The sequence below is a fragment of the Tupaia chinensis genome, unplaced genomic scaffold, assembly GCF_000334495.1.
Source record: "Tupaia chinensis unplaced genomic scaffold, TupChi_1.0 Scaffold000256_1, whole genome shotgun sequence".
Lineage (NCBI taxonomy): Eukaryota > Metazoa > Chordata > Mammalia > Scandentia > Tupaiidae > Tupaia > Tupaia belangeri.
Window position 1 is genome coordinate 4,383,455 of NW_006159736.1, and position 21,825 is coordinate 4,405,279.

General features: G+C 38.1%; 1 protein-coding gene and 1 pseudogene across 1 annotated transcript; one reads left to right on the forward strand and one right to left on the reverse strand.

Annotated features, from left to right (window-relative positions):
- Window positions 1-715: 715 nt before the first annotated feature.
- SACK1B (scaffolding CK1 anchoring protein B) lies at window positions 716-18,952 on the reverse strand. Its single transcript, XM_014588045.2, has 3 exons — window positions 18,792-18,952; window positions 17,977-18,101; window positions 716-3,551 (listed from the first exon to the last, which is right to left on the reverse strand). Exons 1-3 carry the CDS (start codon window positions 18,939-18,941, stop codon window positions 1,253-1,255), a joined length of 2,574 nt encoding a protein of 857 aa, XP_014443531.1. The 5' UTR covers window positions 18,942-18,952; the 3' UTR covers window positions 716-1,252.
- Window positions 18,953-20,260: 1,308 nt separating this feature from the next.
- Window positions 20,261-21,825, forward strand: part of LOC102477696 (ATP-dependent RNA helicase DDX18-like) — a 3,655-nt pseudogene continuing 2,090 nt past the window's right edge.

Genomic DNA, 21,825 nt, shown 5'->3' on the forward strand with positions numbered 1-21,825 from the left:
TCTTTTTTAGATAAAGAAATTCCTAGGAATGTAATTTGGGGTCCAGTAGGTTGCACAGTGGTTAAAGTGCTGAACTCCCACATGGTCAACCACAATTTGAGTCCTGGAGCTGGGGGCTTGAAATTCACGCCAGGCCATGTGCATGCATGCTCAAAATTCCAAGAGCAGAATGGAGGAGAAAGGACTTCAACATTGCCATTCCTCCGGGGAAGGAGGGGGGTGATTTCTCACTTTCTGTCTCCCTCTGTCTTGCCAGTGAGCACACATGTCCTATATCAAAAATCTCTTAAAAAAAAAAAAAAAGAAGAAGAAGAATGTAATTTGTACTGCACAAGACTCAAAGGCTGATACTTTGCAAAGTTTTTGGGCAAAATTAAAAATTACTGAGCTACATAGTTTAAACAGTACCATTGCTCCTATATAGTTGTCCAGTGCTTCAAGATTAATAAACCATCAGGACCAGCAGATGGTGTGGTGTAATGATTAGTTGCTGGACTCCCACATGGTTGACCATGTTTGGAGTCCTGAACCTGGTGGCTTGAAACTCACGCCAAGCATGTTTGCATACACGCCCCAAATCCTGAGAGAATGGAGGAGAAGGGATTGAGGTGTATCTATCCCGGGGGGTGGGAGTGGGGGGCGGGGGTTATTTCTCACTTCTCTCTCTGTTTCTCTGGTGAGCGTGTGCACCTTGTAGCAAAAATTTTTCTTAAAAAAAAAAAAGACTAATAAACCATTAATAAAATATAGCAAACTATCTGTAGAATTTAAAGGTCATTAAAAACAAAAAGCTCTGTCTTCTTTGTCTTATCTTGTTTTGATATTTCTGAAGATGTGAAAATACCATGAAGACATATTACAAAGGATTACTGATAGGATGATCCTTTCTTTTCTAAAAAGACTTTGGAATGAATGGTCAAAATATGCATACTGTCTCTCCACAAATGTTCTAATTAAGGCCTACAAAGACCTTCAGTCTGGAAAAATAAACAAAAATAAACTAAATTTAATTACATCTTTTTTTTTAACCATTTAAAAAACTCACTTCTTTACAGGGAAAGTCCATCTATAATATAACTAAAACAACTAACTTCAACACACAGAACAGTAACTTTACTGTATATTATCCCAATAGTTCTGCCCCCTACAGCAAGCTACTGACATGTTACAAAAGCTGTCCAAAGGATACCTTGGACAAAATTTATAGCCACTTTCATTTTGTATTTTAATAGCTATTTGATATTATAGCATTTCATTTATTTTTGTGTATGAAGTTTCCAAACTTTTGCATAAATCCCCGAAACTTGTTTTCATTTGGTTGATATGAGTGGTAAACACCAGTGTTGTAATTAAGCATGGGGCTGGACCTGCCATAACTATTACCCATAGTTGTGGATTTTATTTCTGGGCGGTTTATACTGGTATGTGGCATGTTGCTGGTTGGTGGAACAGAACTCTCAATCTTACAAAATGGCTCAAACCTACTATAAATGCGTCGGTCAGTTGAATGAGATCTTATAAGTTCAGTGGACTTTGGCCTTGGAGAAGAAGTTAGTCTTCTTTCAGGGGCAACTGCATTACTCTCTCTTGAATCTCGGTACTGGATCTGTTCGGTGTTAAATCTTGGGGCAGAGGCATCCCCTGCCCTTTCCAAGAACTTCCTTTCCGCCAGACCTGGGGAAGGTATTCTTTTATTGCTTTCATCTGAGGGGGAGTTAATCCCCTGAGATGAGCTAACAGTTACATCCTCCTTGCTTTTGTGAATACTGCCTTGTGAGTTTGATGATGAAGAGCGCTTCCTTCTAGGAGATGAATCAACCTTTGGTTCTGATTTCTTTGGTTTTTGATTCTCTTCACCCTCGGAAACTAAAGTGTCAGAGCTACTACACATCCTATAAAAGGCCGGTGCTTTATTTTTGGATAGATTTTCTTTCTTTTCTGGAGTAAGGCTAAGGAATGATCTTAACTTCTGAGACCCCTTTTTCAAAAAGCTCGGGGAGCCCTTGACTTCTTTCTTCACAGTGAGCTCTTTGTTGTGTTCATCTTTATTCACATCAAGTAAGGCAGCAATGGAAACGGACTTGGTAGCAGTGCCACTTACAGGCGCTCTCTTGATCACCTCCTCCTCCTCTTCCACGTTATGTGTCACATTGTGCATGCTCTTCGAACTCTTCAGCAAATCCTCTTTGGGTTTTTCTGGTTGTCTAACTCGATTCCTGGTAAGTGTACTGTATACATAATGTTTACTATTTCCAGGATCTAAATTGGCTTTTGAGTGGTCAAAGATCGGGAAACTTCGTCTTTTAAGTAGATTCTCGTTTTGTTGATTCTTTAGATTTTCTGTCTGTTTATTTACACACAAAGTTGTGTATATATAGTTGTTGGACTCTGTGTGTCCATTTGTAGCTTGGGTTAACACTGTTGAGTGGTTTTCAGGGACCTGTAAGGTATGCATCTTCGGCAGTTCTGACTGTGATGGGAGCACAGGGACAGATTCTGGCAAAGGTTTGTCACTCACAGGCCCTGCACTTGTAGGGGTGTCTGGGACCTCTTTAGGTGTGTCACTTCCCTGGGAACCAATGATGGTTGAATTTGAGGAGCCAGTTGTACAACTGTTAACCTCCTGTTGCTCAGGTAAAGTTGGTTTAAATACAAAAGAGGAGCGAAGTCGAGAATGAGTATAAATGGCGTTGGCTTTCACAGACTCAGGACTCTCATAGCCTTCAACTCGTTCACCTAAAGCTGACCCATTTGATTCATGTGTAGCTTCTGAAGTATCGTTTAAGTAAGATTCAATTCTCCAGTTACGTAAGAATGTCTTTGTGGTATGTTCAAGGGTTGGCATGCGTTGTTGCAAAACGCGGATGTGATTATCTGTTCCATTAAAAGACCTCCGCACATTTGAATTCCTTTCTGCAAGATTTGTTGTTTTTCTCTGGGCAAGCCGATTGGCAAAACTCTGGGCAGGGATGTTATGGTGGCTTGCATAGCCTCCCCGTGATGAGGATGCTACACTGAGACTATCTGACGGTCTTTGCCAATGACCAGGTGGATTACTGTTGCGATTCAGAGCCCTGTTAAGCAACAGGTATGGAGCTGTTTCTGGCTGTTCTCCAGCATAACTATGCCTTTTCCAATTTTCATTTATCTGACTGGGCTGAAACGGACGAACTGTGCTTGGACCATTAAAATTTGGGACAAAATGAGGTTTGTATCCATAGTTTCTCATACTGTATTTGTCATGCTCATTTAGCGTATATATCCCTCTATTTTTGAAGTAACTAGAATCTAGTTTATTTATTTTGTCTTGCATACCAAAAAGGTTTCTTTGGCTAGAAACAGAAGCTAATGAAGAAACGGAACGCTGGTAAGTTCCATTCTCCCACAGTGCTTTGCCATGCTTTATCCTTGCTGATTCTTCTTGAGCAAATACACTAGGGACACAGGATCTGGCAAAGAGAGTTCTAAATTCTTCATCAAACGACTCAACAAGTTGTCCTGTGATTATCTGAACCATGCTGAGGTGAGCTTTTTCAAATGACCACATATAGCTGGAAAAACAAAAGCAGAAGAAAAGAAAACAATTTTACAAGTGAAAAAACTGATCATATATAATTCTAGTAAACAGAAATGTGACTATAATGTTGACCAAAAAAGTGCTTTTGTTTGTCTTCCTTGACTACTATAAAATATTTTCATCATTACAAAGAAATCAAGATTGGGCTTTGAATCTACCTCTAATTTTTTTATCCTACTTTCTAGAAGTTCAAAGAAAAACTTGCTGCGCATTTTGCATCTGCCTACAAGATTTTATGGATTAAAAAAATAAAATTATATTTTATATATACCATCTTGGTAGGGTGCAGGAAAGCTAGCACTGGAGAAAAAGATGAGAGACCTGATTTCTGTTGAGCTATAGCCATAGGAGCTTGGGCCTCATTTTCCTTAAGCCCCAAACGAGAACAAGGACAGCATAAAGACTACAAATCCTTCAGAACTCCAACGTAGAAATGCAAGATATACGATGGCAATGCATACATTTTGAGAGATCAGTGCCTTCAGACTTCTATCTTGGTGGCTCGTCAAGTAAGGGTCATTTAGGCTGCCTGGACTCAGGGATCTGTGGGCACCAGCCTTAGTCAGTAAAGTCACTAAAAAACTTCATTGTACTCAGAGTTCACAGACCGGTAAATGTACCATAAACCACGCCAGTCAAATGCCAATCAAGATATTTTAATACAGAATATAATTTCCATGAACTTAAAATTTTTAATAACTTTAGAGTACTTAACACATGATACAATGGGAGGTAATGCAAAGGACAAGGAGACAGAGGCACTCTGTGTTGCCTGAGCTAACTTTTTATTTCTGGAATAGGGTACAATTTGTACTTGCAATTTTTTTTTTTTTTTGAGAGGTTTTTTTCTATAGCGTGTGCTTGCCAGAAAGACAGAGAGAAACAGAGAAACAGAAAGGGAGAAATCACCCGCAGGGGGGATAGCCACACTGCAATCCCCTCTCCTCCATTCTCCTCTCGGGATCTTTGGCATGCACGCACATGCACCTGGCATGAATTTAAGCCACTGGGTTCGGGACTTGAACTGCGGTCGACTGCATGGGAGTTCAGCGACATAGCCATTACGCCAACTGCTGGTCCCAGTACTTAGAATGTTAATGGGTCTTATCAACTCAATGTATCTGATTCCTAAGTCTTTATCTACCAGATCTGCTGTCCACAACCTGTTCTTCTCCCAAGTCTTCAGTTACTGGCTCAACCATCTTTTCAGATGATCAGGACTCAGAAAACAAATAGTCATCTTGGAATTTATTTTTCCTCAGAACCAACAGGGATCGAAAAGTCTTACTGATTCTAATTCCAAACTCTTTCACACATCTCACCTATCCTCCTTTACCCTGGTCTAAGGCATCATTGACGAATTTGACTCTTAGCTTCCTCATTTGCTCATTTTCCCAACAACACAGCAGCAGGAGTAATCTTTTTGAAATACAAATTGGGTCATGTCACACTCCTCCTACATAGAGCTTTCCATTTTGCTTAAAATAAAATTCACACTTCTTACCTAACCTGGCTTAAGAGAAGTTTTACCTTGCCTATTTTCCACTTATACCATAGATAGCTCTTGCCCTGCCTAACGTGTTCCTACCACACTGATCTCCTGTTCAGATATATGCCCCAGAACCTTAGCACTTATAGTTCTCTATGTAACACTTTTTTCTCTTTGATTAGTCCTTGACTGATTTTTGCTTAAAGGACATTTGTGACCATGCTATTCTAAGTCTTTACCTGATCATTTCTCTAGTTTAATTCCTCCAATATCCTTTATTATTTGGTATTTTCTTAAGTGCTTTCTCTTTGTCTCCACTGCTCACTAAAATAAAAATTCTCTAAGCTTAGTGACCTTGTATAGCTTGCCTAGGGCTATATTCCCAGGGGTTAAGAATGATGCTTGCAACTTGTGAACACTCAAAAAATCTGTTGTGGAAAATAAATGATAACAAAAAGTTATTTTCAAAGTAAAAAAAAAAAGAATAGAAAGAGATGCTTGTGCTAGAAAAAAAGAAAGGTTTTATTAATTTTAGATTAACATGCTTTTTATTTCTTTTTCTTCCCCATATGCTACTAAAAAAAGCAGCAAGGGAAGCAGTTGAAATAATTATTTACATATTTACATATTCTTTTATTTACATAAATGAATTTTTTTTTTTTTTTGGAGAGATTTTCGCTTTAGGGCACGTGCGCTCTCCAGACAGACAGAGAGAGACATTAGAGACAGAAAGTGAGAAATCATCCCCCTGGGGGGATGGTCACACCGCAATCCCTTCTCCTCCATTCTCCTCTCGGGATCTTGGGTATGTATGCACACGTTCCCGGTGTGAGTTTTAAGCCACCGGGTCCAGAACGCAAACCGCGGTCAATTCCGTGGGAGTCCAGCGACATAGCCATTACGCTAACTGCTGGTTCCCTAGAAGACAGAATTCTGCTGGAAAAGTAGTGGCTGACTCAGAAGAAGTTTATGTAAGCTGGGTAATAATGAGAATAAGCCAGTTGGGCCCAGCAGAATTTTTATTGGATTCAACATGAGAAACAAAGGGCACTATGGATAGTGGGTTACTAAAGCCATGGAGACAGATAAATAATGGATTGGCTGGGACCAGCAGTGTGTGTGCATGCCCAAGATCCCGAGAGGAGAATGGAGGAGAAGGGATTGCAGCATGGCCATCCCCCCGGGGGGGTGATTGCTTGCTTTTTTGGCTCTCTATCTCTCTCTGTCTGTCTGGCGAGTGCGCATGACCTATCGCCAAAAAACCCAAAACAAAACAAAACAAAACAAAAAACAAAACAAACAAAAAAAAACAACTGTCAAAGAAAATAAATAATGGATTGGCAAAGTCCCTATGCTGAGTGGTTGGGCCTCCAGGTTCCCTTCTCTTCTCTCTTCCATGTACCATTCCCTCTATTCCTTTCAGAATACCCAAGGTTCATTTAAACAGAAACCAACCCAGAAAATGCCGTTCTGAGATTTTAAATAGCACAAAGATAAAATGAAGCTAGAAATAACAATGAATAGATTTTCATCTCTTGTCACCATTCTGCTTCTAGAATACCTTTTTTCAGAATTAACTCAAAATTCTGTCCCCTCTACCAACTTTCAGAGAAAGAAATTATTATCGGAGAACAATGAACGGCCCCAGATAAATAAGCTATTTATGCTGACATTTGGAGATCTTCCTGTAAAATTGCCAGGACCTCATCCAATTACTCTAAAGTAAACTTAACTGTTGATAACCACTTCCCAAATAGTTTCTAATAAGCCTTATGGCCCCTCATTCTTAAATATCAATCCCTTTAAAAGGATCCATAGACATTTGAAGAAAATCTAGAAGGTAGTTTTAAAGCTTAGATGCAAACAGAGGCTAAAATGGCACTTGAAAGATACAGAGAAAATGCACAAATACTTTTAAAAACACACACTCAAGGTCAGTAAGATGACAGACTAGAAAGCTACAAGCCCTATTTCCCCCTAAAGATTCTAAGCTAAAGATAAATGGTTCAGGTGACATCTGTAGGAACTCTTAGAGGCCAATAGAGAAGCTACAGTACACCATCCATTGTAAAATCAAAATCCAATTCCAGCAAAGGAGTAGAAAAACTTGTGGTGATCTGTATGCCCACTTGTACCTCTCTCACCATTGTGTGGAACAAATAGTCATTAATTCCCTTGAACTGAGGCTCCTTACTTATGCTAAAAAATGTAGACCATGCATCTGACTTCTTTGGGAAGGCTGCCCAATGGACTGGTTTCTGTTTTGATAATTTTGACACCAGAGCTTGGAAACCACTGATAACAGACAAGCAGCATATCAGAATTGCATATACCAAGTAATATATGCTAAGTAGTATATACCAAGAGTAGGTATATACCAAGGAAGCAAGAGATCAAAAAAGATGTGAGTGATCTAGACTCTCCAGCCAAGCTGACAGGTCAAACACAGTGTATACAAAGACTAGACAAAGTTTAAGGTATATAAAGAAACAGAAACCTGGCTGGAAAAAAGAAAAAAAAATACAGAAACTGATCTTAAAGAAATGCAAATATATGCAATGCCTGACAAAGAATTTAAAATAGTGATCATAAAAATGCTTAATGAACTAAAAAAGAACATAGAAGAAAAAAATCAGGAAAACAATACAGCAATAAAATAAGAAAAAGAGACAGAAACTATAAAAAAAGAAACAAATGAAAATTCTGGAGAGGAAAAAGACAAGTGAATTCAACAGTCCATTAGAAGTTAATAACAGATTTGGTCAAGCAGAATAAATAATCAATCATGTGAAATCATTGAGTCAAAAGAGCAAAAAGAAAGAATGAGGAAAAGAGGGACTAAAAATCTTGCAGTACTATTAGACAACATATGCTTTATGGGAACATAAGTAAAAGAATAGAGTCAGTACGTTACCTAAAGAAATAAGAGCCAAAAATTTTTCAAGTCTGTGGGAAAATTTGACATGCACATTCAAGAAATTTAAAGAACTCAAACTGGGATAAATCCAAAGAGAATCATGTGACATATCATAATCAAACTGGTCTAAAGTCAAAAACAGAGAATCTTTTTTTTTGAATAATTATTAATTTATTATCATTATTTTTCAATTTTGAACAGAGAGAGAGAGAGAGAAAGAAAGCCACCAGGTCTGGAACTCAAACTGTGGTTGACATGTGGGAGTCCAGCACCTTTAACTACCACCCAACCTGCCAGCCCCAAGACAGAGAATCTTGATGGTATCAAGAGAAAAGCAATTTGTCACATATATGAGCATTTCTATAAGATTATCAGTGACTTTCTCTTCAGAAATTTTGTAGGCAAGAAGGGAGTGGAAATGTATAGTCAAAAAACTGTAACAAAAATGCAACAAAGAAAACTATGTTCAGGAAAACTGGCCTTCAAAAATGGAGAAATTAAGATTTTCAGAACCAGCAGATAACATAGTTGTTTCGTCGCTGGACTTCCACATGGCCGATCAAAGTTTGAGTCCCAGATCCAGGGCTCTAAACTCACACTAGGTGCATGTGTGTGCATGCCCAAGATCCCAGAAAGAGAAGGGATTGCAGGGTGGCCAGTGGCCATCCCTCCTAAGAGGTTATGTCTCACTTTCTATCTCTCTCTCTAGCAAGCACACAGGCCCTATAGCAAAAATCTCAGCCCCCCCCCAAAAAAAAAAAAAAAAAAAAGATCTCCTCAGATAACTAAAATTGAAGTTCATTACTAGTTGATCTATTCTAAAAGAAGTCCTTAGAACAAAAATGATGGTAGATAGCAACAACAGGCCCAAAGAGAAATACAAGATTCAGAAAAAAAAATATAGATAGATAGATAGATAGTAACCTGTACTATTATACCTTTAGTGCATGGAATTCAAAAAATAAAACCGGTTTATAAAAAACGTTATACCTGTTAATTGCTACATAATATATAAAGATGTAATCTGTAGCATCAAGAACATGATGTAGGGGATAGAGTTGGAAAGGAGCAGTTCTGTATGTGATTGGAGTTATTATCAGTTAAAATAGAATGCTATAACTTGAGACCAGCAGATGGAGTAGTGGTTACATGGCTGGATTCCTATATGTCTGACTGTGGTTTGAGTTCCCAACCTGGTGGCTTAAAAATCAGGCTGGGCACATGTGTGTGTGTGTGTGTGTGTGTGTGTGCGTCCAAGATCTCAGGAAGAGAATGGCCTGGGGGGGGGGGTGATTTCTCACTTTCCCTCTCATAATCTCTGTCTCTCTCTCTCTCTCTCCAGTGAGCACACATGCCTTAAGGCAAAAACCTCTTTAAAAAAAAAAGAAAAAAATAGAATGCTATAACTTTAAAATGTTTTAATTTCAATGGTAATCAAAAATAAAGTATTTATAGAACATGTAGAGAAGGAAAGTAAAGCAATCAAAGCATCTTACTACAAAAACAAAACCCCACAACAAAACAAAGAAAGGCAGTAAGATGAGAGGCAGGACAAACAAGCCACCACATATATAGAAATCAAAGAAGTGGCACTAGTGATTTCTTCCCTATAAATAATTAGTTTAAAGGTAAATGGATTAAACTCCCCAGTCAAAAGACATAGATTGATCAAATAGATTTTAAAAACCCAGAATTTAATTATTTGCTGTTGTCAAGAAACACTCATACTCTGAAAGTAAAAACAAGTGAAAAGATGTATCATGCAAATGATAACTAAAAGGGAGAAGTTGCTATATCAGAAAAAGCAGACTTTAAATTTAAAAAAATCTGGTTTTAGGGACAAAGTATATTATACAATAATAAAAAGGTCAATTTCCCAAGAAGACATAACCAGTACAAATATTTAAGCACTAAACCTCATATCACCTAAATATATGAAACAAATTTTAAGGGAATGAAAGGGAGAAAAAGACAGCAATATATTATAAGACTTTTAATAATGGATAACAAAACTATACAGAAGACCAGTAAGGAAACAGACAACTTGAACAATACTATTAACTAAAAAGACTACACATTTATATAGAGAACATTCAACAACATTAGAATGTATGCATTAGTAAATGCATAGGAAACATTCTCCAGGATAGACCACATGGAATATCACAAAATGAGTCTTAAAAAAATTGAAGATTTAAATCATACAAAGAATCTTTTAAGATTACACTGGAATAAAACTGGAAATCAACAACATGAGGAAAACTGGAGGATCCGCAGATATATAGAAAACAGAAAAATATGTAGAAAAAGTTTTGAACAAGCAATGGGATGAAGGAAAAGTCACAAAAGAAATTAGAAAATACTTCCAGACAAATGAAAATAAAAAAAACATATACCAAAAGTTATGAGATGCAGCAAACATATTGCTAAAGGACGTATATAGCAGTAAATGCACATATTAAAACAGCAGAAAAATCTAAAATCAGTAACTTCACAGCTCAAAAATTCTATAAAAAGAACAAATTAATAATGGGGCTAAAAATAAGAAACTGTAGAAGCTTTTAGTAAAGAATAAATAGTGACATCAAAAGAATAGGAATATTAATCGATGAGCTTTCTCAACATCATTTTGATTACATAGCAACCTTTCCATATCTAGAGGAAAATTATTCACCTTAGAGTTCCATTTCCAAACAAACGGCTAAGTATCTAGAATTATGAATTTGGTGATTTAAAATGTACTTGAGCAAAGTGTGGAGGAAAATGGAGACTTAGAAATGAAAATGGGATTTAAGAAATCATGGATCAGGGGACCAGCAGTTGGCATAATGGCTATGTCACTGGACTCCCACATTTGACTCCTGGACTCGGTGTCTTAAACTCCCACTGGACACGTGTGCATGCGTGCCCAAGATCCCAAGAGGAGAATGGAGGAGAAAAGCTTGTGGTGTGGCCATCCCCCAGAGGGGTGATTTCTCACTTTCTCTCTGTCTGTCTCTTGTTTTTCTGGCGAGCACAGGTGCCCTACAGCAAAAACAAACGAACAAAAAACATGGATCGGGCTGTCCCCACTGCACAGCAGTTAAAGGCTTTGCTAGAGTGCTGGATCCCACATGGCCAACAGGGCTTTGTTCTGCCTCCAGCAGCTAAAAAAATATACTGGACACATGTACATGCATCTCCACAATCCTGATGAGATTGTGTTGTGATGATGCTCTTTAGAGAGGGTGTGTTCAGGCACTCTCTTTTATAAGTACATGTTCCCTCTTACAATCAATCAATTAAATAAATAAATAATGGGTGAATCTGGGACCCGTAGTTAGCATACTCCCAGCAGTACGCTGGACTCCCATGTAGTCGACCGCGGTTAAAGTCCCGGACCCGGTGGCTTAAACTCACACCGGGTGCATGTGTGTGCATGCCCAAGATCCTAAGAATGGAGGAGAAGGGATTGCGGTGTGGCCATCCCCCCTGGGGGGTGATTTCTCGCTTTCTATCTCTCTGCCTCTCTCTGTCTGGCTAGTGCACACGCCCTATAGCAAAAACCTCTCCAAAAAAAAAGGAAAAAAAGTAATGGATGAATCCACCCAGGAATATGGGAAATACCAAGACCACAGCTGCAAGGTCCAGGTTTGAGGATGTGGGAGTTTAGAAGGGACAGCACAAATTATTGGGAGTAACTGAGCATTTGCAAAGTCAGTCATGTGCTGAAAAATCTACATAATCAACTGGAAAGACAAAAGATAAATAGAAAACAAAGACAAATAATAAAAGTAAAAACAAAATGTCACTATCCAATTTGTTATGAAAAAGGAGACATGAGGGACCAGCAGTTAGCATAATGGCTATGTTGCTGGACTCCCATGTAGTTGACTGCAGTTTGCGTCCCAGACCTGGTGGCTTAAAACGCACGCCGGGCACGTGTGTGTGCGTGCCCAAGATCCCGAGAGGAGAATGGAGGAGAAGGGATTGCAGCGTGGCCATCCCCCGCCGTGGGGTGATTTCTCGGTTTCTGTCTCTCTGTCTCTCTCTGTCTTTCTGGCAAGTGCACGTGCCTCATAGCAAAAAAAAAAAAAAAAGAAAAAGGAGACATGAAAATCACTCATCAATGATCAGTTTTAACAATTTTAATAATGTAAACCTAGATTTCTCATTTAACCAAAAATTGTTATAAAAATCTCTTGGGCATGTGGCTCTAAGAAGAGGAAGTGGATATGGGTCCAGAGAAAATATAATTCCTCAATTGCCTTCATAAAAAGTCAAGAGATGATAGAATGAAGTGAGAATTAGCTAGAATTGAATAATTGAATTTGGAGGCTGAGAAAAGAGAGAGCTGGGAAGAACTACTCTTTTGTATTACAGGTCCTTTAGTAACACAAGGAGGCTTCAAGAAGTTCATAGACAAATGGAGTTAAAATGCAAGTTTATTTTGGTGCAAATTTTTTTTTGATCCATGCAATTTTTTTTGTAATATGTATTTTCCATAAACGTTTTGAAGACTCCTCAAATTTGATTTTTTTAAACACATGTGCACACATTTACCTGGATAAAAACAAAAACTTATTATTCCTACTTTCTTCAACCACACACTGTCACATGTTAGTCATGAAGTTGGAAATGTGTCTATCAATTCACATGTAAAGAAAATAGCTTAAAATCTCTGAGTCCTGTATTAGAATTAAGGGAAAGTCCAGGGGTGAAAGTAATTCACTGAATGGATCTGAGATATCTGATCAAAAATGACACCTGAAAGACAACAAATTTCAGTGAAATATATCTTTGGAAAGCAACTTTTATTGAGATCATAAAATTCAGTAACTTGGGGTCAGCATATGCTGCAGAGTTTAAAGTGCTAGACTCTCACATGGTTTACCGTGATTTGAGTCCTGGACCCAGAGGATTGAAATTCACACTGTGTGTGTGTGTGTGTGTGTGTGTGTGTGTGTGTGTGTGCGTGCGTGCATGCTCAAAACCAAAAAACAGAACAGAGGAGAAGGGATTGCAGCATGGCCACCCCTAGAATAGTGATTTCTCACTTTTTGTCTCTCTGTCTCTGTACATGTACTCTACAGCAAAAGATCGCTCTCAAAAAAAGATAATAAAACTACAGTCTTATAAAATTCACAGTCTAATTTGTGCACAGTGCTGTAGTAAATGTCTTCCCTATATTCACATGACAATTTCAAATGGAGTTATCAAACTCAAGGCATTATTTACAAACATTGATAAAAAGCAATGTAAGTGTAATATATCATCAGCGTTAGTACCATGGCAAAATTCCTGTTGTGTTTATCTGATAATACCATCATTATGATGAGTAAGCTGTCATACTTCCTCTTGACAGTGTCATGGGATAAATGCAGATCCTAAGGCTTTCTAGGAATGGTGGGGTTTAGGACACAATTATATTCATGGCAAGGAATTTTGAATTAACGAAGGCATTTCAATTTACCTACAAGGAAAGTAAGAGAATATGGGAAACCAAGGCTGTTTTTAACAAAAAGAAAATACATTTTTAACTAAACTAGTTAATAACTATTCCACTAAATCCTGTTAGAACATTGTTGGCTATAGAGAAAGGCCAGAATAATTAATAGTTAGGAAAAGCAAAAATAACAATGGCTGACAATCATTAATTTTTAAAAGAAGTATATTTGAAATGAACTTGGAATGACAGAAAAGTTATTAAATAGGAGTATGATAGATTTTTGTAATCTGCAGTCATAGGAATTTCATATATATTTCTATAAATAGTAATTTAATTTCTGCCTCTGGGTTATGATATATAAAAATATATATGATAATACATATATATACACATTTGTAAGTATATATACACATACTTATGTATGTATATATGTGTGTGTGTATATATATATATATACACACACACATATATATTAGGTTGTCAGAAAAGTCATGATGCATTTTTGTGTAGAAAAACATAGAAAAAATACGTCATGACTTTTTTGACAGCCCAATATATCAGTGTCATTGCTATTGTCTTTTCCATGCCAATCTAAAGAGTTCAGCTACAGTCATTTCAACATAAAGCACCTATTAATAATTAGCAGTAGCAAAACAAAGTTGAGGTGAATTTACTGTTGGAAATAATCTTAAAAGTCAAGTTAAATAATAAAAATAGAAAGCATTAATTATGATGGGCTTAAATAATAAACACCATTCTATAAGTCAAGTAAGCCCTCAATTTAAATTAAACCTTCAATTAAAAACCCTCTAAAACCAAGTGAGTCTGAACAAATATATATACATATAATGAGTCTTTAAAAGGACTCATTAATTTCAGCACTATTTGTAATATCTGCTCCTAACAAGTTTTTATCTGGAATTCCAGGCAGTTTTCTTTTATAAATGTCCCTGAACTTACAGGGACCCTTAGCAGAAGATAACAGTTAATCCTACAACAACAGCTAACACTGGGAGTCTTGAAAGCATTCACTCGTTTAATCCTCAAAACAATGACAAGAGGTAGGTTCTATGATTATGCTCATTTTACAGCTGAGTGACCCAAAGTAGACTATAACCAAGTAACCCTCAAAGCCATCCACTTCAATGAGTTCTTCTTCTTCATGGGCTTTTTAAGTTAAGAGAAACAATTAAGGTTTTTCATCACACTGCCCTGTTGACGAGTACAGCTTTACCGGATTCTTCCCTCCGTGTTTAATAACAAATCAATTCTTCCTTAGAGGCCTAGGAGTTCACAGGTATTTACTAGTATGTTTTGCTTCCTGTCTATATAGCCTCATTACATATCTCATTCAGGACTGATGTTGAGGATTTACAAGGGAGTATTATGGCAGTGACTACTGTTAAACTATGTTGGCTTAAAATGGCCGCAGTACTTCCACACTTAAATTCCTATGGATAAGCTGAAATAATGCATGTTTAGATGATTTTTTGAGCTGGTTGCTAGGTTACAGCCAATCACAGCATCTAGGCTTCAGTCAATCAGAGGTGTCCCACCTTTTAAATCGTGTTAATGTACACAAACTTCAGAATACTTTCTGTTAGGCCAACTTAAATACTGAGTTGACCACGAGGCTGGCCAGAGTTGTCTGGAAGTTTGAGGACAACTGCCCAATTTTAATTGTGTTAACATTTGCTCAATAAAACTCTACTCTTTAAATTGGTTTCTTTTTCTTTTTTCTTTGGAAAGATTTTTGCTATAGTACATGTACGCTTGCCAGAGACAGAAAGACAGAAAGTGAGAAATCACCCCCTGGGGGGATGGCCATGCTGCAATTCCTTTTCCTCCATTCTCCTCTCGGAATCTTGGGCATGCACGCACATGCACCCAGAGTGAGTTTGAGCCACCAGGTCTGGGACTCGAAACATGGTTGACTACATGGGAGTCCAGTGACATAGCCATTATGCCATCTGCTGGTACCAAGGTTGATTCTTCTTTTAACACTACACTCTGGAGCCAGCCTTGCCTAGGCTTCTAGTTCTGATTTGATTATGTATTTTTTTTCCTTTTAGAGATTTTTCCTATAGGGCATGTACATTCACTGGAGAGACAGTGATAAAGAGACAGAAATGAGAAATCACCCCCTTCCAGGGGGGATAGTCACACCACAATCCCTTCCCCTCCAGCCTCCTTTCAGGATTTTGGGAACACACACACACATATCCAGCATGAGTTTTAAGCCACCGGGTCCAGGACTGGAACAGCAGTTGACCATGTGTGAATCCAATGACATAATCATTATGTTATCTGCTGTTCCCTTGATCAGGTTTTTTTTTTTTTTTTAAAGAATTACTTTATTTATTATTATTATTTCACATGAGTTTTGCCAGAGAAGGACAGGGAGAGAGAGGGAAAGTGAGAAAGCAAGCCACCAGGTCTGGGACTCGAACTGTGGCCGGCCATGTGGGAATTCCAGCACCCTAACCACCATGCCACCTGCTGGCCCCAAATCTTTTTTTGTTGTTGTTTTGTTTTGGAGAGGTTTTTTGCTATAGGATGTGTGCACTAGCCAGACAGACAGAAAGCGAGAAATCACCTCCCAGTGGGGATGGTCACGCCGCAATTCCTTCTCCTCCATTCTCCTCTCGGGATCTTGAGCATGCACACACACATGCCCGGCGTGAGATTTAAGCCACCGGGTCTGAAACGTGAACCACGGTCGACTACGTGGGAATCCAGTGACATAGCCATTATGCTAACTGCTGGTTCCTTTGATCAGGCTTTTAACAATAGAAAAATAAGAAAAATCTATTCAACAAATTCTTCAAAGTAGTAAACAACTTCAATTTTTATGAATAATTATTATTAAATCATAACATACTGCGTTTTCATAAGGAGAAAAAAAACACTTTTAGTATCAAAGAACTATAGGGACGCTTAGATTAGTCAAGTCCCTCAATTCCTAGATGAAGAATCCAAAGTTCAAGGAAGTTAGGGAATTCGCCTAAAGTCTGAGTTCTTCAGAGGCAGAATCAAAACTGAAATCTAGGTCTTTAAGCTATCATGTAAGTATTTTACTTTTTAACTGAGACATTTACTTTCCCAGATCACCAATCATGGATTATTATGTCATAATTATGAGTGATTAAATCTTATATTGCCACAAAAAATATAGTACCGCTACATGATTGTAGCATCTTTTAGAGAATGTCAGTCTTTGGACAGTGTCAAAAGCTTTCAGTTTTACAGACTGTTGTAGTAGACTGTTCTCTACAGCTTAAACCAAGTACTTTAAAGTAGATAATTTATAGGAATAGAAAGTTATTTATTTATTTATTTATTTGGAGAGGCTTTTGCTATAGGGCATGTGTGCTCGCCAGAATGACAGAGAGAGACAGAGAGACAGAAAGTGAGAAATCACCCCCCGGGGGGATGGCCATGCTGCAATCCCTTCTCTTCCATTCTCCTCTCGGGATCTTGGGTAAGTATGCACACATGCCTAGCATGAGTTTAAGCCACCAGGTCCGGGACTTGAACTGTGATCGGCTACATGGGAGTCCAGCGACATAGCCATTATGCCAGTTGCTGTTTCCAGGAATAGAAATTTATTGAGCTTATGGCTATGAATGTACAAGATCAAGGTGGCATCCGAGGGTCTTCTTGCTGGTAGATAACATGGTAGTGGGCAAAACAAAGCAAGCCCTGAGCAGAACCCATCTCTGTCTTGCTCCTTCTTCTTATAAACCCAGCAGGATTCAATCAAAATCACTTGCCAAAGGTTCCACTTTTCAACATCATAATCAGGCTAAGTCTCCTTTTTAAAAAAAACTTTCAGAGGGCATTGGCCAGAAACCTACACCAAGACAGAGAGAGAGGAAAAGAGAAAAAGCACCCTGTAGGTAAAATGGTCATGATGAAATCCCGTTGGGATTCTCACTACAATCCTAAGCTTCTTTTGTGAATTTGGGCATGCATATGTGGCCAGCATGTTTTTCTTCCTTTTTTTTTTTAAATGTTTTTGCCTTAGGACATGTGAGCTTGCTGGAGAGACACACACAGTATGAGAGTAATGAGAAATCACCCCTAAGAGATGGCCACACCATAATCCCTTCTTCTCCATTCTCCTCCTATGATCTTGGGCATGTACACACATGTGCCCTGTGTGTGTGTGTTTTAACCACCAGATCCAGGACTTGAACCACAGCTGGTCATGTGGGAGTTCAGCAATGTAACCACTATGCCATCTGCTGGTCCTGTTTTTTTTTCAAGCCTCTGAGTCTGGGACTTGAACTGCACAGCTGGCCATGTGGGATCCTGTTATTTTAACTACCAGGCCACAAGCTGGCCCAGAGCTCTTAGCATCTTCACAATATAACCAATTCCAATACATGAATTTTGGGAGATGCATTCAAACCACAGCAAACCACAGCAAACCACAGCATAGCCTTGCAAGCACTCTTTGAAATGACCTTTTTTTTTTTTAAAGAGCTAAACCAATTATATTAAAATTTGACACTAATTATTTAAGTGATTGATAACACTGAAGGCAAATGCAATAATCTTACCTGTAAGAACCATACATCACTTTCTGGCAGTCAACTAGCAAAAATTTCTGTTCCATTTTTCCATGGAATTTCGCTCCTGTTTTTGAAAGATAATCTTGGCCTTTTACTGTCCGCACTCGAATATTCTATAATTAAATGTAAATACAAAATAAAAATTATGGCTGGGGGAGGAATATATCGATATTAAAAAAATACTTGAAGTAAAATTTTAAAACACATAAGAATTAGTGAAAAGAAAATTTCAGGGCTTTAAAAAATTACTCAAGGAAAATAATCACTTTATATATACATGCACACACATACACATTAACATAGCTTAAGTAGGGTATTACTTTATATTTTATACAGAATGGTTTTATAGTCACTTAGGATCCTAATGTAAGATTATTTTTAGGTTATAGTGCAAAATGATAAAATAATTAAAAATCTTCCTTTTTAAAAGTCAAACATAACTGAAAACACTGTGCAAATGATTTTGATAAGTAATAGCGACTGAGATGTATAGTCACTCAAGTCAGTGGTTTTTAGGGTTGTGCATGTAAAACTGAAGCATTAAATCTGACTGGTAGAGATATTAACTGACAAACTTAAGGGTTCCCACGAGGAAACACACACAATATAAAACTCTCATGAAGAAGTGTGTTTTCGGTCACATTTGAAAAAAATTACAATCTGTGATCAATCATAATGTCAATTTAAAAATATATACTGGTTTTTTTTTTCACTTCTGGAGTAAAGTACTTTAATATGACTTAAAGCTGACCGAAATGAAAATGGTATACAAAACACTTGAGACAAAAACAAAGGATTCTTACCCTGAGACGCTGAACTTGACAACCTTGTTTCTCAGTCATACTTAGAAATTGATTAAAATTGGACTCATCAAGCAGAATATACACAGATATCCCTCGCGTCGATGCCTCAACTATTTCTTTGAAAATGTCCACATCTGTAAATATATCCATCACTAAAGCAATGACCTGTTAAAGATAAGAATAGAAAAGCAATCTTAGATAATAAATACTAAGAAATTGCTCACTTTCAGCAAAAACTGAATAAAACAGAAAATAATTACATACATACGTATATAAATATTTGTATTTTTTCTTGAAGAGAAAATACATTAAAAATAAGCAAATGTTTATCTGCAGATTTATTAACACTAGTTTTCATATTAGCTTTAAATGAAAAAAAAAATCTGCATTTGATGATTTTGAGTGATGTAAGAATGCAAATCATGGGTTGCAATGATGCCTGTGGGGTAGATGGAGGAGACAAGTGTAATCCAGTACAAATTTTCTTAGGTGGTATTTCCAAAGCAGAATTTCTAGAACTAGCTGTTAAGAATAAAGGATCTTAGGGAAATGGGACAGAGGGAAAAAATAAACCTTCTGGTAATAAAAACATGTCTAGTAAGTAAAGATGGACAAAGAATATAAGAGGACTTGAAGACCAGAAAATTAAATATACATCCTTAAAATGAGCTTATCAAACAGAATAAGCAACAGAAAGAAAGAAAGAAAGAAAGAAAGAAAGAAAGAAAGAAAGAAAGAAAGAAAGAAAGAAAGAAAGAAAGAAAGAAAGAAAGAAAGAAAGAAAGAAAGAAAGAAAGAAAGAAAGAAAGAAAGAAAGAAAGAAAGAAAGAAAGAAAGAAAGAAAGAAAGAAAGAAAGAAAGAAAGAAAGAAAGGAAGAAAGAAAGAAAGAAATGAAAAAGGCAATAGATTGAAACGGCAAATGCAGAGAGAAATATTCTAAAGAACAGGCCCGCAGGTGGTGTGGTTAAAGCAGCTGGATCCTATATGGCTGTGTAGTTAGAGTCCCAGACCTGCAGCCTGAAAAACGGGTTGAGTGAGTGAGTGTGCGTGCGCCCATGCCCAAAATCCTAAAGGGAAAAGAAATGGAGAAGAAATAGTAATATGACTATTCCCAGCAGGGGGCGCTTTCTCACTTTCTTGGTCTGTGTCTGTCTCTTGGTAGGTGTTTTGTAAACGTTCTCTGGCAAATTACAAGCAAAACAAAAACAAGACCCTAAAGTGGTCCAAGTCCATGTTTATTGCAAGAAACAGAACCATTGACTCTGAGAAGCAATGAGAGTGAAATAATGCGAGGAGAAGCACATTATTTAATAGGTTGACAAGCTGCGATGTGCCAGATAAGGACAATAAGTTTACTAAAGCTGATAGCAACTCTGTCCTTTAGGTGGGTGAGGCCTCTATGTTCCTGTGAAGTTTACATTCTAGTAGGAAAAGATACAGTAAGAAATAAACATAATTAGTAAGTTCCATGATAATTTATAAGGTAAGTTTTCTGGGGAAAAAAATAGAGCAGAATATGTCATATCATTGGTCCCTGGAGACTGAAAATGAGTTTAAGGTTTCAGGGTAGGTCTCTGTGACAGCATCCTTACAGCAAAGACTTAAAGGAAACTGCTATCTTCAAGAAGAGTATTCTGGGCATGCTAGGGAACCAGCTCTATTATTCTGGCACATTTAAGAAATAGCAAAAAGGGGACAAGCAGATGGTGTAACAATTTCATTGCTGGACTCCCACGTAGTCAACTGTGGTTTGAGTCCCAGACATGGCTGGTTGGGACTCACGCTGGGCATGCGTGCATGCGTGCATGCATGCATGCAATGCTCAAAATCCTGAGAGGAGAATGGAGAAGGGATTGTGGCAAGACCATCCCTTCTGGTAAGTGATTTCTCACTTTTTGTCTCTCTCTCCAGCAAGCGCACCTGCTCTATTGCAAAAAAAAAAAAAAAAAAAAAAGGAATTAAGAAATTGCAATAGCAAAGGAATGATGATGAGAATGAAACTAGAGAAGTGATCACAAAGATTTGAAGGCATTGTTAAAGCCTTCGCTGCTTTCTTTTTCTGAACAAGACTGTAAGCTATTAAAGGGCTTTTAACTAAAGGGATAATATGATCTGATAATGTTTTAATAATAAGACTGTTTTGGCCACTGAGTTAGCAAATGTTAGGGGTGAACACAAGGAAGAAAGAGCGAGGTCAGACAGAACTTCTGGGCAGTTCAAGTGGGAAGTGATGGTAGCCAAGACAGGATGGTCGTGTCTGTAATGGAAAGAAATGGTTAAACATTGGATATTTTTAAGAAAAAAAGGATGTGTGGATGAACTGAATGTGAAGCTTAAGAGGAAAAAGGAAAAAAGATGTCTCTATGACTTTTTGCCCCACCTTCCTGAAGGACAGCACTGCTATCGATTGCAGCACATTTTAGATATGAGATTAAAAAGAAAAGCTAAGAGCGGCCCTTGTGCGTGGCAAGGAAATAACGTCAACCCCTCGCGCACAGGAGCCTGTCTGAGCGCAGCTGTCCAGCCGTTGTTCCGACACGTCTCACCTGCAGATGAAACTCCTGTGCAAGAAGATCGAGATGCGGAACCTCAAACTGCGGCAGTGAAACTTAAAGCTACAGCATGCCTTGGATGTGAGCCTATCATAAATTCAGAATGGAGATGTTCCTGAAGGAACAGTGGAAGGTGGAAAAGTTAAGAAATCTCTGAAATGGTCTATGAAACCACCCTTGCCAGAATCCCAGAATGGAGACAGACATACCTTCCACTAAAGAAGCAGTGGAAAATGTAAAAGTTAAAAATGTTCCCCAGAGGGAACCAGCAGTTAGCGTAATGGCTATGTCGCTGAATTCCCATGTAGTCGACTGCAGTTCGCGTCCCAGACCCGGTGGCTTAAAACTCACGCCGGGCGCGTGTGCGTGCGTGTCCAAGATCCCGAGAGGAGAATGGAGGAGAAGGGATTGCGGCGTGGCCATCCCCCCTGGGGGGTGATTTCTCGCTTTCTGTCTCTCTGTCTCTGTCTGTCTGGCGAGC

Excerpts from the sequence above, each read along its gene's own strand:
- SACK1B (XM_014588045.2), bottom strand. The coding sequence starts at position 18,941 with ATGGATATATTTACAGATGTGGACATTTTCAAAGAAATAGTTGAGGCA. Across the intron at positions 18,102-18,791 it reads GTCAAGTTCAGCGTCTCAGG|AATATTCGAGTGCGGACAGT; the intron begins GTAAGAATCCTT and ends ATTTAATTATAG. Across the intron at positions 3,552-17,976 it reads GTGATGTATGGTTCTTACAG|CTATATGTGGTCATTTGAAA; the intron begins GTAAGATTATTG and ends TTGTTTTTCCAG.